The sequence below is a fragment of the Microtus pennsylvanicus genome, chromosome 1 (assembly GCF_037038515.1).
Source record: "Microtus pennsylvanicus isolate mMicPen1 chromosome 1, mMicPen1.hap1, whole genome shotgun sequence".
NCBI classification, from domain to species: Eukaryota; Metazoa; Chordata; class Mammalia; order Rodentia; family Cricetidae; genus Microtus; species Microtus pennsylvanicus.
This window is the reverse complement of record NC_134579.1, coordinates 203796470-203815256: the sequence shown is the minus strand read 5'-3', so window position 1 is coordinate 203815256 and position 18787 is coordinate 203796470. Positions and strand designations below refer to the sequence as shown.

General features: G+C 41.5%; 1 protein-coding gene across 1 annotated transcript in view; it reads left to right on the top strand.

Annotated features, from left to right (window-relative positions):
* The first annotated feature begins 6029 nt into the window (after window positions 1–6029).
* Window positions 6030–18787, top strand: part of Ppil4 (peptidylprolyl isomerase like 4) — a 33963-nt gene continuing 21205 nt past the window's right edge. The window contains exons 1-7 of the mRNA XM_075949317.1: window positions 6030–6154; window positions 13904–13971; window positions 14057–14121; window positions 15361–15478; window positions 16070–16212; window positions 17558–17654; window positions 18486–18602. Of these exons, the coding sequence (XP_075805432.1) occupies window positions 6085–6154; window positions 13904–13971; window positions 14057–14121; window positions 15361–15478; window positions 16070–16212; window positions 17558–17654; window positions 18486–18602 (678 nt within the window). The 5' untranslated portion in view covers window positions 6030–6084. The remainder of the gene's footprint in view (window positions 6155–13903; window positions 13972–14056; window positions 14122–15360; window positions 15479–16069; window positions 16213–17557; window positions 17655–18485; window positions 18603–18787) is intronic.

Genomic DNA, 18787 nt, shown 5'->3' with positions numbered 1-18787 from the left:
TTTCCTCTTCTCTTTCCAACAGAACCTCATGTAGCCTAGGCTGGCCTAAATCTTCAGTGCTGGAATTACAGGAGCGCACCAGCCTCTCACCTCCTCAACCCCGCTATTACTTTCTCACTAGTATCATTAATATGTTCATTTACAAAATGAAAGCACAGGTTGTGTTTTACAAGCTGTTATGAACGAAAAATAAAACATTTAAGATTTGGAGGGGTATTCATTTTTTCCTTTGCAATGGTTCATTTCTGTCAACCTCTAGAGTGCATTTTACATTGTAATAATACATCTACATCCTCCTTACGTTGTGTGTCTCTGAATTCTTTTTGACAGAGATAACTGGGGCTAACAGGAGATCAGAACGAGATTCCCTATAACAAAACTAAAAACTGGTCAAATGTTCACTTAACTAACTATGAGATACAGTACATTGTACTCACAGATGGACTCTACAGTGAAGCCCCGCCTACTTCTGTGGTCTATCTAGAACCACTGGTCATTTCAGTCTGTGTTAAACTTCTGGAATTAAAAACGAGTCTAGAGAACTGGAGAGATGGCTCGGCAGCAGAGAGCGCTGCTCTTCCAGAGGAGCAGAACTCAGTTCCCAGGGTCCACCATGGGTGGCTTACATCACCTGTAACTAGTTCCAAGGGATCCAAGGCCTTCTGACTTTGCACATGCAGACACAGACACATACATACACACACAGACCATTTAAAAAATGAATTCAGAATTCAGGAAAAAAAGACCATGTGGAGTGCAGAATATATGCAAAAGGTCCCAAAGTACTACATGCGCGTGACAAGGTACTGGGGAGATAAGGCTGCTGCTTTGCAGTAGAGCTCTTCCTATAATCAGACAGTCCATTCTTTCTTTCACTGTCTCCACTGGTACATGAGCTCCAGGAAGGAGTGGCCAAACTTTAAAGCATGGAGCCACCTCAAGTAGATACTTAGTTGGCATCTATTCTTTGGACAAATAATGACCAAGTCATTAAAGGTGTTATTTGAATATGAACAATTTTACTATTTGTATAGCATGGTTTTCTTTAGGTCCCATATATTATATGCATATATAAATCACATTGTTTGAAAAAAATAAAACTACCACAACTATGAGTCAATAATCCCTCCAGAAAACAAACAAATCCCCCACTTTTGAACATACCTTGTTGAAAAGTTCTACTTACTCTCTATCAAGTAGAAAACTCAGTTTGCTTCACCTGACCTTCACATTAATATGCAAAATCAAGAATTAACTTGGCAGTTGCTTATCTGGCTACTAATAAACCTATCAGTATTAATGCGATATGTATTTTAATCTTCTTGTGAGTCAGTTCATATCAGCTGTATTTATTTGAGCACAAAACCCATGCAAGGGTTCGATTTACCTAATAGATCCAGCCAGTCTGATTCGATTTACCTAATAGATCCAGCCAGTCTGATTTGGGGCACAATTGATGCATTTTGATCTTTGAAGCAAAAAATATTTGAAGCATCTAATAGCTTGGAAAGTGAAGTATGTAAGACACAGAATACATTTTTAATTGATCATTAATAATAACCTTTGACCAAAAAACTAAAAAAAAAAAAACCTTTCAGTCCAAATGTGGATACATCTGCTTCTTAAGCAACCTATTTCAGTGTTGTTTTCATCATTTTCACAATCAAAATTTGAATTTATTGGGCTGGAGAGATGGCTCAGTGGTTAAGGGCTTTGCCTGCTCTTCCAAAGGTCCTGAGTTCAATTCCCGGCAACCACATGGTGGCTCACAACCATCTGTAAAGAGGTCTGGTGCCCTCTTCTGGCTGCAGACATGCACACAGACAGAATATTGTATACATAATAAATAAATAAATAAATAAATTTGAATTTATTATATTTATCATTTTCTGTTATGCAAAGCAAGCTTGCCACTTAAGGGAAATCTGGGGCTTGCTCAGTGTCTGACTGAAATTTCTGGGACAGAGTGAGTCATGGGGTTGTTGGCACAACATACTTTACTTGGTGTTTTCCAGAGTTAGCCAACTACATATTTTTGAACTTCCCAAAGACTCCCAGGAGAGAACATGAGGAAGAATAAGAAAGCTAAATTTTCTTGGGGGGGGTGCGGGGGAGGAGATAGCATTATGTCAACTTGACACAACCTGAAGTCAAAAGAAGAGAGAACCTCCAGAAAATGATTCCACAAGATGGGGTTGCAGACAAATCTGTAGGGAGCTGTCTTAGTGATCCATGGGGGAAGAGTTCAGCCCATTGTGGGTGGTACTATCCCTGGGATGGTGGTCCTGGGGTCTGTGAGAAAGCAGCCTCAGCAAGGCAGTAAGCAGTACCCCTTCCTGGCCTCTGCTTCAGCTCCTGCTTTCAGGTTCCAACCTTGCTTGAGTTTCTATTCTAAATACCTACATAGATTCAGAAGCATAAGCCAAATAAACCCTTTTCTCTCCAGCTTGCTTTGGTCATGGTGTTCCATCAGAGCAGCAGTAGCCCAATCTAATACAATTTTCAAAGTTATCCACAAATATTACTTCATTTTTCTAAGAAATGTAAAAACTGCTTTTACTGTAACCCTATTGTACAACTGTTTAAAAGATTTTTGTTTATTAAGGGTCTCACTATGTAGCTCTAGCTGGCCTGGAATTCTCTATGTAGACCATGCTGGCTTGCCTCTGCCTCTCAAGTGCTAAGATTAAAGGCATGTACAACCATGCCCGACTAGAAATAAATCTAATTAGCTCTAGTGATAATGTGCCATATTCATAACTGACTAATAGTAATAACACTGTAGGGCCAGCAAAATAGCTCAGCTGGCAAAAGTACCTGCTGTGCAAGTCTGGTGACTTGAGTTGGATACCCAGAATCCAGGGAGAGGTGGAAGCAACAAACTGTCTTTGCAAAACTGTCCTCTGATCTGCACAAGTGTGCCATGGCACATACTGACCCACAGACATACACAAGATAATAAGACTTCAAAAAGAAATGTCTTTATCTCTTTCCAGTGGGTTTTATTTGGGTTGTTTACTGAAACATGGGTTTGTTTACAAGGGTATGAACACATTACCAGTGGCTACATCACTGAAGGAAATGTCTCTCCCATCAATCATTAACTAGGGAGAGGAGGAGCCCTGTGAACCCTTCCCTTTTATGACAGAGTGTTTATGGGCCCAAACATGAGGAAGTAATCATAGCTGCAGTGAGTTCAGCAGTGCTACAGCCATGTCACGCCTGAAGACAGCATTCCACACTGCTCCCTCACCCCAAATTCCAGCTCTCACATCCCTTCTTCCCCAGTGTCCCTGAGCCTTGGGGGGCTGATATAGATGTCCCTAAGGCTGATTTTGTTGTATCATTCCACATAGTCTGGCTTAGTGGTCATAATTCCATTAACCTTTTATCATGCAATATTTTTGTTTCTCCATCATATAGTTCTCCATAAGATTGTTGTCCTGGGTATAGTAGTCTAGATTGGCAGGCATGGTCTCTCAGAACTTGAAATACATTCCACACCTTTTGGACTTTAAATGTTTCTGTTGAAAACTAAGCTATTATTCTGTTGAGTTTGCTTTTAGATGTGTCCTGGTGGGTTTTTTGTTTCTTTTGAGCTCTTGATACACCTTCATTGTCTTGTATAGGCAGTGTTTTAATCATAATACTGAGGTAATTTCTTTTTTGATCCTACTTGGTGTTCTATAAGCCTCTTGAGCATGTTTCTTTCCTTCATTAGATTTGGGAAATTTTCCTATAATTATACTGAATTATTATAATATTAAATATATATAATTATATTGTTTTTGTGATGGCGTTCCCCTATGCCTCTAACTCATACCTTCACCCTGGCTTCATTAATAAGTGGAACATAAATAAATCCAGTGACTGATTAGCCTCCTGCACAGATAAATCTACATGTGTTCTAGCCTTTCTCCCACGACTATCTAAATTATAAGGTGGCCACAGGTGCAGGGTTTTGGATTAGACCCTTTCAAATGGGACCAACCAGGCAATAGATAAATTTATTTTTCTTTACCAACTTCTATTTCCTAATTTCCTTGTAATACAAGGAAATACACATGCTTGGTGAACACTTCTAGTCCTGGAATTGTTTCAAAAAACATTTTTTTAAGCTTACCTTTAAAAAGCCTTTTCTCCTCACCTTCCCAGATATGCCTTCAATCTGTCATATTAGGTCTCTGATTGTCACAAGAACACATTAAAATGACATAAAAGTAAAAAATGACTAGAAAAGAGTGTAACAAACTACGGGAGCATGTTATCAGCATCCCAAAAGATTAGATTTGATAAGTCTCCTAAGTTAGAATGTTAATAAAAAGAAATTTAAGGATTAGGCGGATGGTCCTGATGACCTGAGAGCCACTTGTAGGAAGCACATGGCCGAAGACGGCGGTCCTCTGACCACCACACCCATGTTCTCACACAGGCACCCTCATTCATTGTCATTTATGAAGCATGCATGGGCAGCCTGTTTGTGGCAATTCTCCAGTTGTTCCTATCCTGGGCAGTCCTAGATGCTTGTGTTACTGTCACACCCAAGGTTCCAGTCTTCCTTTATGCTGTCTATCCAGCATATTATGGGCCTTCCTCTTCACCTTACCCCTTGTACTCCTCCAAGTAGTGCTGTCTTCGGGTATCTGCCGTCCTTCTCATAACATGGCTGAAATATCTCAAGCACCATTGTCATATCCTGTAGTTTACTTCCTTCTATAGGTGGAGATGTTTCTTCATGTCATCCATAATCCTCCTGAGACATGCCATCTCACACACATTCAGCCGCTGTTCTGAGGAGCGTTTCATTGTCCAGGTTTCCGAGTTGTAAAGAACACAGCTCAAGACAAGTGTCTCACATACTTGTAATTTTGTTGTTGTTATGTCTCTTGCTGACCAAACTTTTCCTAGTGCCAGGAAAGCAGCCCTCACTATCTCTATCTACTTCTTGACATCTGAAATAGTTCTCCCCTTTGAGTCGAGGTTTCCTCCCAGGTAGACAAAGCTGACTGTTTGCTTGAGGTTCTGATTCTTTATTACAATGTTAAAATCCTTGTGCCCCCTTCCCACGTGTTGCATCTCAGTCTTCTCGATGTTTACTTTCATACCAAGGTTTTCACCGACTTCCACCACTCTATTTACCATGGCCTGCAGCTCATTTGGACTTTCACTAGTAGTGCTGTGTCGTCAGTGGAACACAAGTTATTAATTCGCACACCACCTATCTGCACACCTATGCACTGAACCCTCCCAACAAGTAAATAATAAAAGTTTAAAATTATGTGTTTGTCGCACAAAATAACTCCCTGTGCTGCTAAACCATGTACAGTCCTCAGCTACACAATAGTAGGTTAAAAAAAATTAGTCACTTTTATTTGCAGAGTGAGGTTGGATATTTATTTAGTGGGTTACGGAAGGGGAGGGGAGAAGGGAGAAGAGCAGAGAGAGGGGGAGGGGATAAGTGGGGAGAGACAGAATACCTCTTGGAGAGAGAGACGGAAAAGTCTTAGTCACTTTTTCATGCAGCAACAGATCGCTTGCAGCTTGGCGTTTTATTTATTTATTTTTTTTTGGTTTTTTTCGAGACAGAGTTTCTCTGTGGTTTTGGAGCCTGTCCTGGAACTAGCTCTTGTAGACCAGGCTGGTCTCGAACTCACAAAGATCTGCCTGCCTCTGCCTCCCGAGTGCTTGGCGTTTTAGGAGAGCTTAGAGACTATTGCATCCCCGGGGCCTCCTCTTACAAGGGCGAGGGAAGACCATGACGCGGGTATGGAGTCCTCCCTGCTCTCGGATGGATATACTATTCCTATAAAATAGCGCTCGTGGGGTACAGGCCTTTATACGGGTCACCAAGGGAGAAACAGAATCTCCCAAAAGACTCCTCAGGCCGTAAGACAGCCCGCGCGGAAACCAGCGGCAGAACCAAAGAACTCGGTCAGCAGCCCGCCGGAAGTTGCGCTTCCAAGAGGGGCGACGGCGCCCGCGGATGACGCCACAAGCGTCGCACAGGTCGTGACGTAAGGCGCAGCTGTGCGCGGGCTACGCCTGTCAGTGCCGGGGGTTTGTTCCTGAGGAGAAGCCGGCGCCATGGCGGTTCTCCTGGAGACCACTCTGGGCGACGTGGTTATCGACTTGTACACCGAGGAGCGGCCGCGCGGTGAGACCCACGTCCTCCGCGCCCTGGCGGGGTGGCGAGAGTGTGCGTGCGTGTGCGTGTGTGCGCGTGTGTCCACAACTGGCTTCCGCTGTGGTCCTCCTAGAAGGACTTCTTTGGCTTGTGGGGGTGGGTGAGGTGGCCTGCGTAGGCGACGCCCCTAGCTTTCGTCCACCCGCTGTGCTTTCTTTATTCTTGAGAGGAAAAAGAGTTAAAGACGGCTCGACGTGCCATCATTTGTCAAGGTGAAAGCAGGTAGGATGCATCTGGTTTTCGGGAGGGTGGCTGTCGCCAGGGCCAGCTAGAGTTTAGGCGTCTCACCTTTTACAGTCTGCTTTTCCACTGAAGGGGAACAAAGCGGGCTCCAGTTTTAACTTAAGAGTCCTAGGAGAAGGATGTGTGTGTTGCTATGGAAAGTAGAGAGGTGAGTCTTCCCCAGTGAGGTTGGGAAGAAGCCAAGCCAAAAGACTAACTCTTTCGGAGATGAGTGGCATTTAAGGTTTTCTTAGCAATTTGGAGTTTTTCCCGGAAATAGCAAGACACTTGGCATGGCTAGAACGATTGCTATGTGGACTGTAGCAGCTGCCGCTGACTTCCAGTCAGGTTAGATCCTGGCAAGTCTTAGGTGCCGTCAGCAAGGTCGCAGCATTTGAAGGTTTTGGAAGCAGGATTATAGTGTGGCACACTGGCCTCGGAAAGAGAATAGGCAGCTGTGTGGGGACCGTAGCCCCTAGGAGAATCGGGAAGCCAGGAGAGATTAGCTGCAATCAGTGCCCTTCCCCTGCAGAATGCAGAGCTCCCCTAGAAGGAGAGGAGCTGCGGTACTGCACAGACACACCTTTCCCCACGCTCAGCTGTTTTCCCCTCTCCACCCTCAAACACTTCACTTGCCCCTGCACTCTTCCCGTTTCTCACTGTTGCCACTGCCCACGTTCCTCTCCACTCCTATCCCTCCAGGAACTTCCCAGATCTCCCCGAAACCCTGCAAGGCTCAGTCTGTTACTTGTGTTCTGCCTGCAGTGGATTCATAAATCACAATGACAGTCATTCTATTAGAACATGTACTTCCCTGTCCTGGAACTGTGTGCCTGATTGCGTCCTCTCGGTTGTGTGCTGTGAGGAGAGTAGGAACTGTGCCTGAGCATCTCCATTATCTCAAGAACATGGCGTGGCATCTGCACTTGCTGTAATGCATAACAATGTGTTGTTTTTGCTTACTGCTCTGCCAAGGAATAGAAACACAATTCAAGAGAGCTTAAAGTGCTCAGTTGCCTTCTGTCACTGGGATAATCTTGGATGCCTAACGGTGGCTGGATCCCAAGGATGCTCTATGCAATTGAAGTCCTGTCGTTGTCTCCCCCACCCCCCACAGGGCTTCTCTGTATAACAGTCCTAGCTGTCCTGGAACTCACTCTGTAGACCATGCTGGCCTCGAACTCACAGAGATCCATCTGCCTCTGCCTTCTGAGTGCTGGGTTAAAGGCGTTTTGCATGCATCACCACTGCCTGGCTGGAATTGTGTGTTTTTTTTTTAATAATTTAATTTCCATTATTATTAGTATTAGTATTTTGTGTGTATGTCTGTCCTCGCACATGTGTGGTAGTCAGGAGTTGGTTCTCTCCATTCTAGGAACTCAGGTCTTCAGGCTTTTGTGACAAGTGCTTTTACTTGCTGAGCCATGTTGCTAGCCCTTGGAATTGTATTTTTAGCTCTTGATTTTGTGTTTTCTTTTTCTTGAGCTCCTTTGACACTCTGCATGTAGAACAGCACTTTCCAAAATGAGTGGACTCCATTGTGCACTCCTGAAGTGGAGACAGTCAGCACACGTCCTGAACAAGCAGGGCTTCTGCAGAGAAGGCTTGGGACACCAAGACTATATTTGCTTGTGTGGACATACTTGAAGGAGAGTGACTGGACATCTCATGTGTATACTTACTTATCAATCAATAGTAAGCATATCCACATATGCAGATTCCTTTTAAAAAAACTTTTAATTGCTGAAAAAAAATTTAAGCCAGCCAGACATGGTGGGGGCATACCTTTAAGTCCAGTAAGCAATTTCCTGGACAACCACAACTACACAGAGAAACTATGTTCGGAACAAAAACTTAAAAAAAAAAAAAAGAAAAGAAAGGAAAAAAAATTAACTTTACAGAAGTAAAGATAATCAGTAAATGAAATTTACTGACCAACTTTGTTACTAGTCAACACATAGCTAATTTTGTTTCATTTACAGTACCCCTTACCTCCACTGGATTTTTTAATCTGAAATTACTTCAGTATATGTCTATAAGAGGAAATAACTGAAAGTGTAACTGGTGCCCGACACAATAGCACATGTCTAAGAATCATGAGCACATGTATAACTGGAGCCCGACACAGTAGCACATGTCTAAGAATCATGAGCACATGTATAACTGGAGCCCGACACAATAGCACATGTCTGAGAATCATGAGCACATGTATAACTGGAGCCCGACACAGTAGCACATGTCTAAGAATCATGAGCACATGTATAACTGGAGCCCGACACAGTAGCACATGTCTGAGAATCATGAGCACATGTATAACTGGAGCCTGACACAATAACACATGTCTGAGAATCATGAGCAGCACATGTATAACTGGAGCCCGACACAGTAGCACATGTCTAAGAATCATGAGCACATGTATAACTGGAGCCCGACACAGTAGCACATGTCTAAGAATCATGAGCACATGTATAACTGGAGCCCGACACAATAGCACATGTCTGAGAATCATGAGCACATGTATAACTGGAGCCCGACACAGTAGCACATGTCTGAGAATCATGAGCACATGTATAACTGGAGCCTGACACAATAACACATGTCTGAGAATCATGAGCAGCACATGTATAACTGGAGCCCGACACAGTAGCACATGTCTGAGAATCATGAGCACATGTATAACTGGAGCCTGACACAATAACACATGTCTGAGAATCATGAGCAGCACATGTATAACTGGAGCCCGACACAGTAGCACATGTCTAAGAATCATGAGCACATGTATAACTGGAGCCCGACACAATAGCACATGTCTGAGAATCATGAGCACATGTATAACTGGAGCCCGACACAATAACACATGTCTGAGAATCATGAGCAGCACATGTATAACTGGAGCCCGACACAGTAGCACATGTCTAAGAATCATGAGCACATGTATAACTGGAGCCCGACACAGTAGCACATGTCTAAGAATCATGAGCACATGTATAACTGGAGCCCGACACAGTAGCACATGTCTGAGAATCATGAGCACATGTATAACTGGAGCCCGACACAGTAGCACATGTCTAAGAATCATGAGCACATGTATAACTGGAGCCCGACACAGTAGCACATGTCTGAGAATCATGAGCACATGTATAACTGGAGCCTGACACAATAACACATGTCTGAGAATCATGAGCAGCACATGTATAACTGGAGCCCGACACAGTAGCACATGTCTAAGAATCATGAGCACATGTATAACTGGAGCCCGACACAATAGCACATGTCTGAGAATCATGAGCACATGTATAACTGGAGCCCGACACAATAACACATGTCTGAGAATCATGAGCAGCACATGTATAACTGGAGCCCGACACAGTAGCACATGTCTAAGAATCATGAGCACATGTATAACTGGAGCCCGACACAATAGCACATGTCTGAGAATCATGAGCACATGTATAACTGGAGCCCGACACAGTAGCACATGTCTAAGAATCATGAGCACATGTATAACTGGAGCCCGACACAATAGCACATGTCTGAGAATTATGAGCACATGTATAACTGGAGCCTGACACAATAACACATGTCTGAGAATCATGAGCAGCACATGTATAACTGGAGCCCGACACAGTAGCACATGTCTGAGAATCATGAGCACATGTATAACTGGAGCCTGACACAATAACACATGTCTGAGAATCATGAGCAGCACATGTGTAACTGGAGCCCGACACAGTAGCACATGTCTGAGAATCATGAGCACATGTATAACTGGAGCCCGACACAGTAGCACATGTCTGAGAATCATGAGCACATGTATAACTGGAGCCTGACACAATAACACATGTCTGAGAATCATGAGCAGCACATGTGTAACTGGAGCCCGACACAGTAGCACATGTCTGAGAATCATGAGCACATGTATAACTGGAGCCCGACACAGTAGCACATGTCTGAGAATCATGAGCAGCACATGTATAACTGGAGCCCGACACAGTAGCACATGTCTGAGAATCATGAGCACATGTATAACTGGAGCCCGACACAATAGCACATGTCTGAGAATCATGAGCACATGTATAACTGGAGCCTGACACAATAACACATGTCTGAGAATCATGAGCACATGTATAACTGGAGCCCGACACAATAGCACATGTCTGAGAATCATGAGCACATGTATAACTGGAGCCTGACACAATAACACATGTCTGAGAATCATGAGCACATGTATAACTGGAGCCCGACACAGTAGCACATGTCTGAGAATCATGAGCACATGTATAACTGGAGCCCGACACAATAGCACATGTCTGAGAATCATGAGCACATGTATAACTGGAGCCTGACACAATAACACATGTCTGAGAATCATGAGCAGCACATGTGTAACTGGAGCCCGACACAGTAGCACATGTCTGAGAATCATGAGCACATGTATAACTGGAGCCCGACACAGTAGCACATGTCTGAGAATCATGAGCAGCACATGTATAACTGGAGCCCGACACAGTAGCACATGTCTGAGAATCATGAGCACATGTATAACTGGAGCCCGACACAATAGCACATGTCTGAGAATCATGAGCACATGTATAACTGGAGCCTGACACAATAACACATGTCTGAGAATCATGAGCACATGTATAACTGGAGCCCGACACAATAGCACATGTCTGAGAATCATGAGCACATGTATAACTGGAGCCTGACACAATAACACATGTCTGAGAATCATGAGCAGCACATGTGTAACTGGAGCCCGACACAGTAGCACATGTCTGAGAATCTAGCCCAGGTCCTCCTGCATGCTAAGCACTGACACTGAGCTGTGTCCCCACCCTCATCTTTCTCTCTCATTTTTTTTTTACTCTCTGCCAGTCCAAATCTCTTTCTTTTCGGGATTTATTTTTTTGGGGGGGGGGGATTGGGCGTTTCAAAACAGGTTTTCCCTGTGTAGCTGTGGCTGTCTTGGATCTTGCTCCGTAGACCAGGCTAGCCTTAAACTCAGAGATATGGCCCAGCCTCCTGAGTTTTGGGATTAAAGATGTGCACTACCACTGCTCAGCTCTCTTTTATCTTTTAAAAAAAATGTCCATTTTACTTATTGTTTCTGTGTGTGTGAGAGTGTGCATGTGTACGTGTGTGCTCTTGCAGATTCTCCAAGGCATTCCCGTAGAGGTCAGAGGACAACTTGGGAGTCCATTCTCTTTCTACCATGTGGGTTTCAGGGATCAACTGCAGGTCATCAGACTTGACAGTAAGCTCCCTTATCCACTGAGCCACCTCACCAGTCTCGAAGTTTTCCTTTTAGATATATTTTTAATTGATATGTAAAATTGTTGTATCTATGATATACCATGTGTTCATATATATGATGCAATCAAATTCTTTTAATTTTTACCTTAGGACTCCATGTAGTCTTCTTATTTCCCCAGCTATAAACATTCCTTATTTTGAACCCTTGTTATAAAACTACCTTTAAAAAAATCATTTTACAGAGCCAGATGTGGTATGCGCCTTTTACCTCAGCATTTAAAGCAAAGGAAGGTGGATCTCTGAGTTGAAGGCCAGCCTGGTCTGCAAGAGAGTTTACAGGACAGTCAGAGCTACACAGAGAAACCTGTAGTTGAAATAGTAAACAATTTACTATTTAAATAACATAGTATTATTAGAAAGACCTAGTGTTATCATTATTTCATGTTTAATTGTAAGGACCTTCATTGTTTTGTTTTTCCTGTCAGCTTTTGAGACTGTCTTACTGTATATCCCAGGCTAATCTTAAGTTCATTTTTCTCCTGATTCTGCTCAGGCATATGCCATCATACTGGTTATGACACTAGTTTCATAAATATGAATTTATTGAGGGCAAGGAGCCTCATGTATGTTATTTTCTGTCTGGTTTCTTAGTGCCTTAAGACCGTGTTAGAATGTCTCTCTGTGACTAGACTGTGAGTTCTTCAAGGACATGAACCATAATCTAATGATGTTGGTGATGGCAGTGCCAAGCCATCTAGAAGGCTGTATCAGTTACTCTTCTGTTGCTATGATGAAACACCACGACCATAAGTGGTTTATGGAAGAGTTTGCTTTGGATCACTGTTCTAGAGGGCGTTTCATAATGGTAGGGCAGGCATGGCAGCATTCGGCTGGGTTAGGCGGCTGAGAGTTCACATCTTTAACAAGCGCAGCAAGCAGAGAGAGTGAACTAGAAGTGGGCGAGTATGAATACTCAAAGTCTCCTTCCAGGAATGAATTTCCATTGACAAGGCTTCCATCCTAAAAATTCAGTAGCTTCCTCAAACAGTGCCACCATCTGAGGACCTGAGCCTATAGAAGACATTTCAAACCACCCCAAATGTACACAGTAGATGTTTATTGAATATGCGGGTGAATTTATATGAGAAAGATTGTTCACAGTAAATAAAGATTTTTGCAAAGCCCCTCTTTTTTATGTGCTATTGGGGATTGAATTCAAAGCATCAGGAATTCTTGGTAATTATTCTACGTGAGTTATACCCCTAGTCTGTGAAATACTTTTTACTAATTGTAAAACAAACAAAAGTCCTGAAGGTGTTTGGTTTTCTCTAATTTACATAATCTACATTCATTTTCATACATCCTGCTAGATTTCCTTTCATCATAGCTTTATCTGTACTACCTTCCCCTTAAAAACCAATCTATAAGTAAACAATTGCTTATTTCCTACATTAGCTTTGATGTCCAAAAGTTTGTAAGAAAATAAAATGGTATTTAAAATATATTACCTTTTGATGTTTCTTTCTTTCTTTCTTTCTTTCTTTTTTTTTTTTTAGTTTTTCGAGACAGGGTTTCTCTGTAGCTTTGGTGCCTGTCCTGGAACTAGCTCTTGTAGACCAGGCTGGCCTCGAACTCCCAGAGATCCACCCGCCTCTGCCTCCTGAGTGCTGGGATTAAAGGTGTGCACCACCACCGCCCGGCCGATTTCTCTTTATTTTTGAGACTTTCATCTGTGTATACATAAATCCCCATTTCCTCTCCTACTCCTTCCATGTCTCCTTCCCAACTTCATATCTAGCTAGTACTATCCATGTGTGCATGGATGTGGAACCATTCACTGCATGGCAAGCATACCAGTGGCTATACCCTCAAAGAAGAAGTTGACTTGTAGAAAACCGTAGTACCTCTTTTTATGGCTTTGAACTTAATTTTTTCTTTTAACATTTATTTATTTATGATGTGTATGTGAATGAATGTGTACCACAGCATGCTTGCAAGGGTCAGAAGACTTTGGGGAGTTGCTTCTCTCTTTCTGACATGTAGGCTCTAGGAATAGAACTTGGGTTTTCAGATTTGGCAGCAAGCACCTTCACCTACAGAGCCACCTTACCAGAACCTTTGTTTTTCTTTTAATAAAAATGTAAATGTAAAGATTAAATTGTACTAATTATGCTTTTACAAATTTGCTTAAAACTGAATTTTTGCTTTCCGGTAATAAATTTAGTTTTTACTTTCTTTCAGCATGCTTGAATTTTCTGAAGTTGTGCAAAATAAAATATTACAATTATTGCCTTATTCACAATGTACAGGTAAGTTGGTAAATATAAGTCATGCTCTTTGTTATTGGAAACATCTAGCAAACTGTGAATTAATGAATAATTCTGTATATTACAGAGGGATTTTATCATACAAACAGGAGATCCTACAGGGACTGGCCGTGGAGGAGAGTCTATATTTGGGTAAGTTCTTATGTAAATATTTTAATTAGGGTTTCTATTGCTGTGATAAAACACCATGATCAAGAATCAAACTTGGGGAGGAAAGGGTTTATTTATTTCTGGTAATACTCCATTACTAAAGGAAGTCAGGACTGGAATTTAAGGCAGAAACTGAAGCCAAAGCTATAAAGGAACACTTCTTTTAAGTGGAGACTGCTCTTTCATTTCCTGGCCACCCAGACCCAAATAATCACACAGAAACCATATTAATTACAACACTATTTGACCAATAGCTTAGGCATATTTCTAGCTAGCTCATATCTTAAATGAACCCATTTCTATTAATCTGTGTTTCACTATGAGGCTGTGGCTTACCAGGCAAGGTTCTGGCGTCTGTCTCCTTCAGCAGCTACATGGCATTTCTATGACTCTGCCCCCCCCCCCCCTTCTCTCTTTCTCTATCTCTATTCTGGTTTCCCACTTGGCTCTTCTAAGCCTTTGACTGAAACAGCTTCTTTATTAACCAATAAAATGTATTCAACGCTCAGTGTACTTTCTTATACAACCTGGAACTACTTGCCAGGGGTGGCACTGATTTCCTGGAACTCACAGTGATCTGCCTTCTTCTGCTTCCCAAGTGTTGGGATAAAAGTGTGCCATCACCACCAGCTTTATTTATTTATTTATTTATTTATTTATTTATTTTTGATTTTCAAGACAGGGTTTCTCCGTAGCTTTTTGGTTCCTGTCTTGGAACTAGCTCTTGTAGACCAAGCTGGCCTCGAACTCACAGAGATCTGCCTGCCTCTGCCTCCCGAGTGCTGGGATTAAAGGCGTGCGCCACCACCGCCTGGCCCAGCTTTTTATTTTTAAATAAGAACAAAGTATAATTGCTATAGTTCAATTTTCTTTCTTTTTTTTGGTTTTTCGAGACAGGGTTTCTCTGTGGCTTTGGAGCCTGTCCTGGAACTAGCTCTGTAGACCAGGCTGGTCTCGAACTCACAGAGATCCGCCTGCCTCTGCCTCCCGAGTGCTGGGATTAAAGGCGTGTGCCACCATCGCCCGGCTTATAGTTCAATTTTCATATTAAAATATCATCCAAATTCTAGGGTAGTTTTCTAGGTTCCGAGAATGCCTGTAAGAAGAAAGGAGTATTTGAATTATAGTGGGATATCTATAAAAGACACAATAACACTGTTATAGTATCTGTATTTCATTTTGAGAGTATTTAAGTTTTGTAACTTTATTGTATACTTTCAGACAACTGTATGGTGATCAAGCAAACTTTTTTGACGCAGAAAAAGTGCCAAGGATAAAGCATAAGAAGAAGGGCACTGTGTCCATGGTGAACAATGGCAGTGATCAACATGGATCTCAGGTTAGAACATGGATGGGAGATGAGCTTTGTTTAAGCATGAAGAACTGGAAGGAGCCTATGAAGTTCTCTTTTCAAGTTACTCAGTAATGAGAGAATGTACTAAAGGACATTTTTTTTTGTTGTTGTTTTTTGAACTAAATGACATTTTTAAGGGAGAAATACCAATTATTTTTTCTCTACATTAAAAGGGGGGCAGAGAGATGGTTTAGTGGTTAAGAGCACTAACTGCTCTTTGAGAGGACCCAGTTCAATTTCTAGCAGCCATATGATGGCTCACAGTGAAACTCCAGTTCCAAAGCATCTGATGCCCTTTTCTGGCTTCCATGAGCACTCTGTACACATGTGCCCATGTCTTGTTGATCAACAGAACATCTGTGCACCTGTTGGTATACACATAGTCTGTGCTTTTTATTTAGTTCTAGAAATAATTGATACAGTAAATGTAGAGTCTTGATGTTGTTTTCTTTAGAGTTATAAATGATTTCAGAGTTACAGTAAATGTAGAGTCTTGGTGTTGTTTTCTTTAGAGTTATAAGTGATTTCAGAGTTACATTTTTTAAAAAAATGTTTATTATGTACCTTTCGGTCTAGTTTCTTATTACTACAGGAGAAAATCTAGATTACCTTGATGGTGTTCATACAGTGTTTGGTGAAGTGACAGAAGGCATGGACATAGTTAAGAAAATCAATGAGACCTTTGTTGACAAGGATTTTGTACCATATCAAGATATCAGGTGTGTTTACCTTTCCTATACTAGAATGTTTTAACACTGATGTTGAACGTGTGATGGCATGAATGAGACTTCTATACATAGAACTAAAATCTCCATGTTTTTCATTTTTCTGTGATAAAATACTCTTTATTAAAGTAATTTAAGGCCAGGTGGTGGTGATTTATTCCTTTAATCCCAGCACTCGGGAGGCAGAGGCAGTCAGATCTCTGTGAGTTCGAGGCGAGCTCCAGGACAGCCAGGGTTACACAAAAACCCTGTCTCAAAAAAACAAAGTAAAATAAAATAAAAAGTAACTTAAGGAGAAAAGGGTCTATTTCATTTCACAGCTCAAGACTGTAGTAGGGATAAAGTAAGGGTAATTAAAGTGGCAGGAGCTTCATCACACTCACAGCGGTGAAGCAGAGCAAGGAGTGCCTATGCTCAGCTCCCCGTCTCCTTTTCTGTCAGTCCAGGGAGATGAGATGGTGTCTTCCATATTCAGGTGGATCATCCCATCCATTAAGAAAATCCCTCAAGCCAGTTGGCGGTGATGCATGCCTTTAAGCTCAGTACTTGAGAGGCAGAGGCAGGTGGATCTCTGATTTCGAGGCCAGCCTGGTCTACAGAGTGAGTTCCAGGACAGCCAGGGCTACACAAGAAACCCTGTCTCGTGGTGGAGGGAGAGGAAGACAAAGAAAGAAAATCCCACACAGGCATTCTCACAGACCACTTTAATCCAGACTCCCTTTCCAGGTGTTTCCAGATCCTGCCAAGTTGACAACTGAAATTAAGTATCACGACTAGTTACAGAATAATTCTATAGTGTGAATTAATATGAGAACACTAGAATCTCAAGAAAAGGAGCTTTTATATTTTTTCTCTTGTACTAATTATTTTGGTAAGAATTTTGTTTCAGTTTATTTTTTTAGAGGCAGGTTATTTAAAAAAAATTAGAGCACAACTAACAAGGTTTAGAAATTTACTTTTTCCCTTTTCCTCTTTCTTTCTCGTTTTAGTTTTTCATGTGTGTATTTTGAGGCAGGGTCTCACTCTGTAACGCAGCTTACTTGGAACTTTGTCTCTAGCTCAGGCTAGCCCCAGGTTTGTGATTCTCTTCTCTTGACCCCCTGAGTGCTGGGGTTACAGGTACCAGCTTTCATGCCCAGGATAATTTACGTCATAAAGTAATGCAGAGCAGTATTCCCGAAGGAAATGTGGCGCTGCTCATTATAAAAGTATACTGTAGGTCAGTAACACCCTTGCACTGTGGAGTCTTTGGACATTAGAAATACTTGTAGGATAAAGTCTGAAAATAAGTGTGGATTCTGAAATAAATGTAACATTTGACTTGGATTTGTTTTGTAAGGATAAATCATACAGTGATTTTAGATGATCCGTTTGATGACCCTCCTGATTTATTAATTCCTGATCGATCACCAGAACCTACAAGGGAACAATTAGATGTAAGTAGCATTTGGTGTTGTTTGTTTGTTTTCTTTCTTTTGAGACAGAGTCTCACTAGTTAGCCTTGGCTAGCCTGGAATTTTGCTGTGTAGACCAGGCTGTTCATGAATTCATAGAGATCTACCTGCCTTTGCCTTCTATGTTCTGGGCTTAAAGGAGTGCTCCACCACACCCAGCTAGTATCACCTTCTTGTATAGGTATATTAAAGCGTTTCTTTCTATTGCTTATCTTGTTTATTATACTAGAACAAGTTTGGAATTCTTTTCTTGCCCATAGAGATGCTAATTTTTGTAGTTGTTTTATTATTTCCTTAGTTTCTCTCTTTAGTTTCTATTCTACCAGAATTCTCAGTTCTCAAACCTTATATAAGCAGTACTTTGGGAAGGTTTTCGTATCTCCCAACTCTAGAAGAATAGTCTCACGGTAACTGAAAGAACATCTTGTAAAATACTTTTGATATGGGGATATTCTGGAGCCAGGCTAGGCCCAGGCGTTTTTGTGGACTGCAGGGAATGTTCTCTAAGGCATTTTAAAGTATAAATTTAAGGTGTTCATGATGCTTTCTCAAAGCTGAATTTATGGTTGGGTTTGGTGTTTTAATTCTAAAATTATGTATCCTTTCAATTGAATACTTAGTTGGCTAATAGTATCGATATAAACATTTCTTTTGATTTTGCAATCAGTCAGAAGCCAAGTCTGACAAATACTACAGAATTAATTTCAATGAGTGCCCAGAGACTTGTAAGTTTCTATTCTGTTACATTTGATAGGCCAAGAATAAAACATGGTATCTTTCATGATTCTCAAATTTTTAACTTCTGTTTTGCAGAGTGGTCGAATAGGAGCAGATGAAGAAATTGATGACTTCAAAGGAAGATCAGCTGAAGAAGTAGAAGAAATAAAGGCAGAAAAAGAGGCTAAAACTCAAGCTATTCTTCTAGAGATGGTAAGATAATAATTTTGGTCAAAAAGTTATTATATAACTCATGCTATGTAAGATATGGTATATAACTTACAGAACACATTCTTGGAGTTTATCTGCTTTTGTGATAATAAACTAGCAAAAATTTAGTGAGATTTTTCCCCCTGGATTACATTTTGTAGAAAATAATAACAGAAAGTAAACAGTTT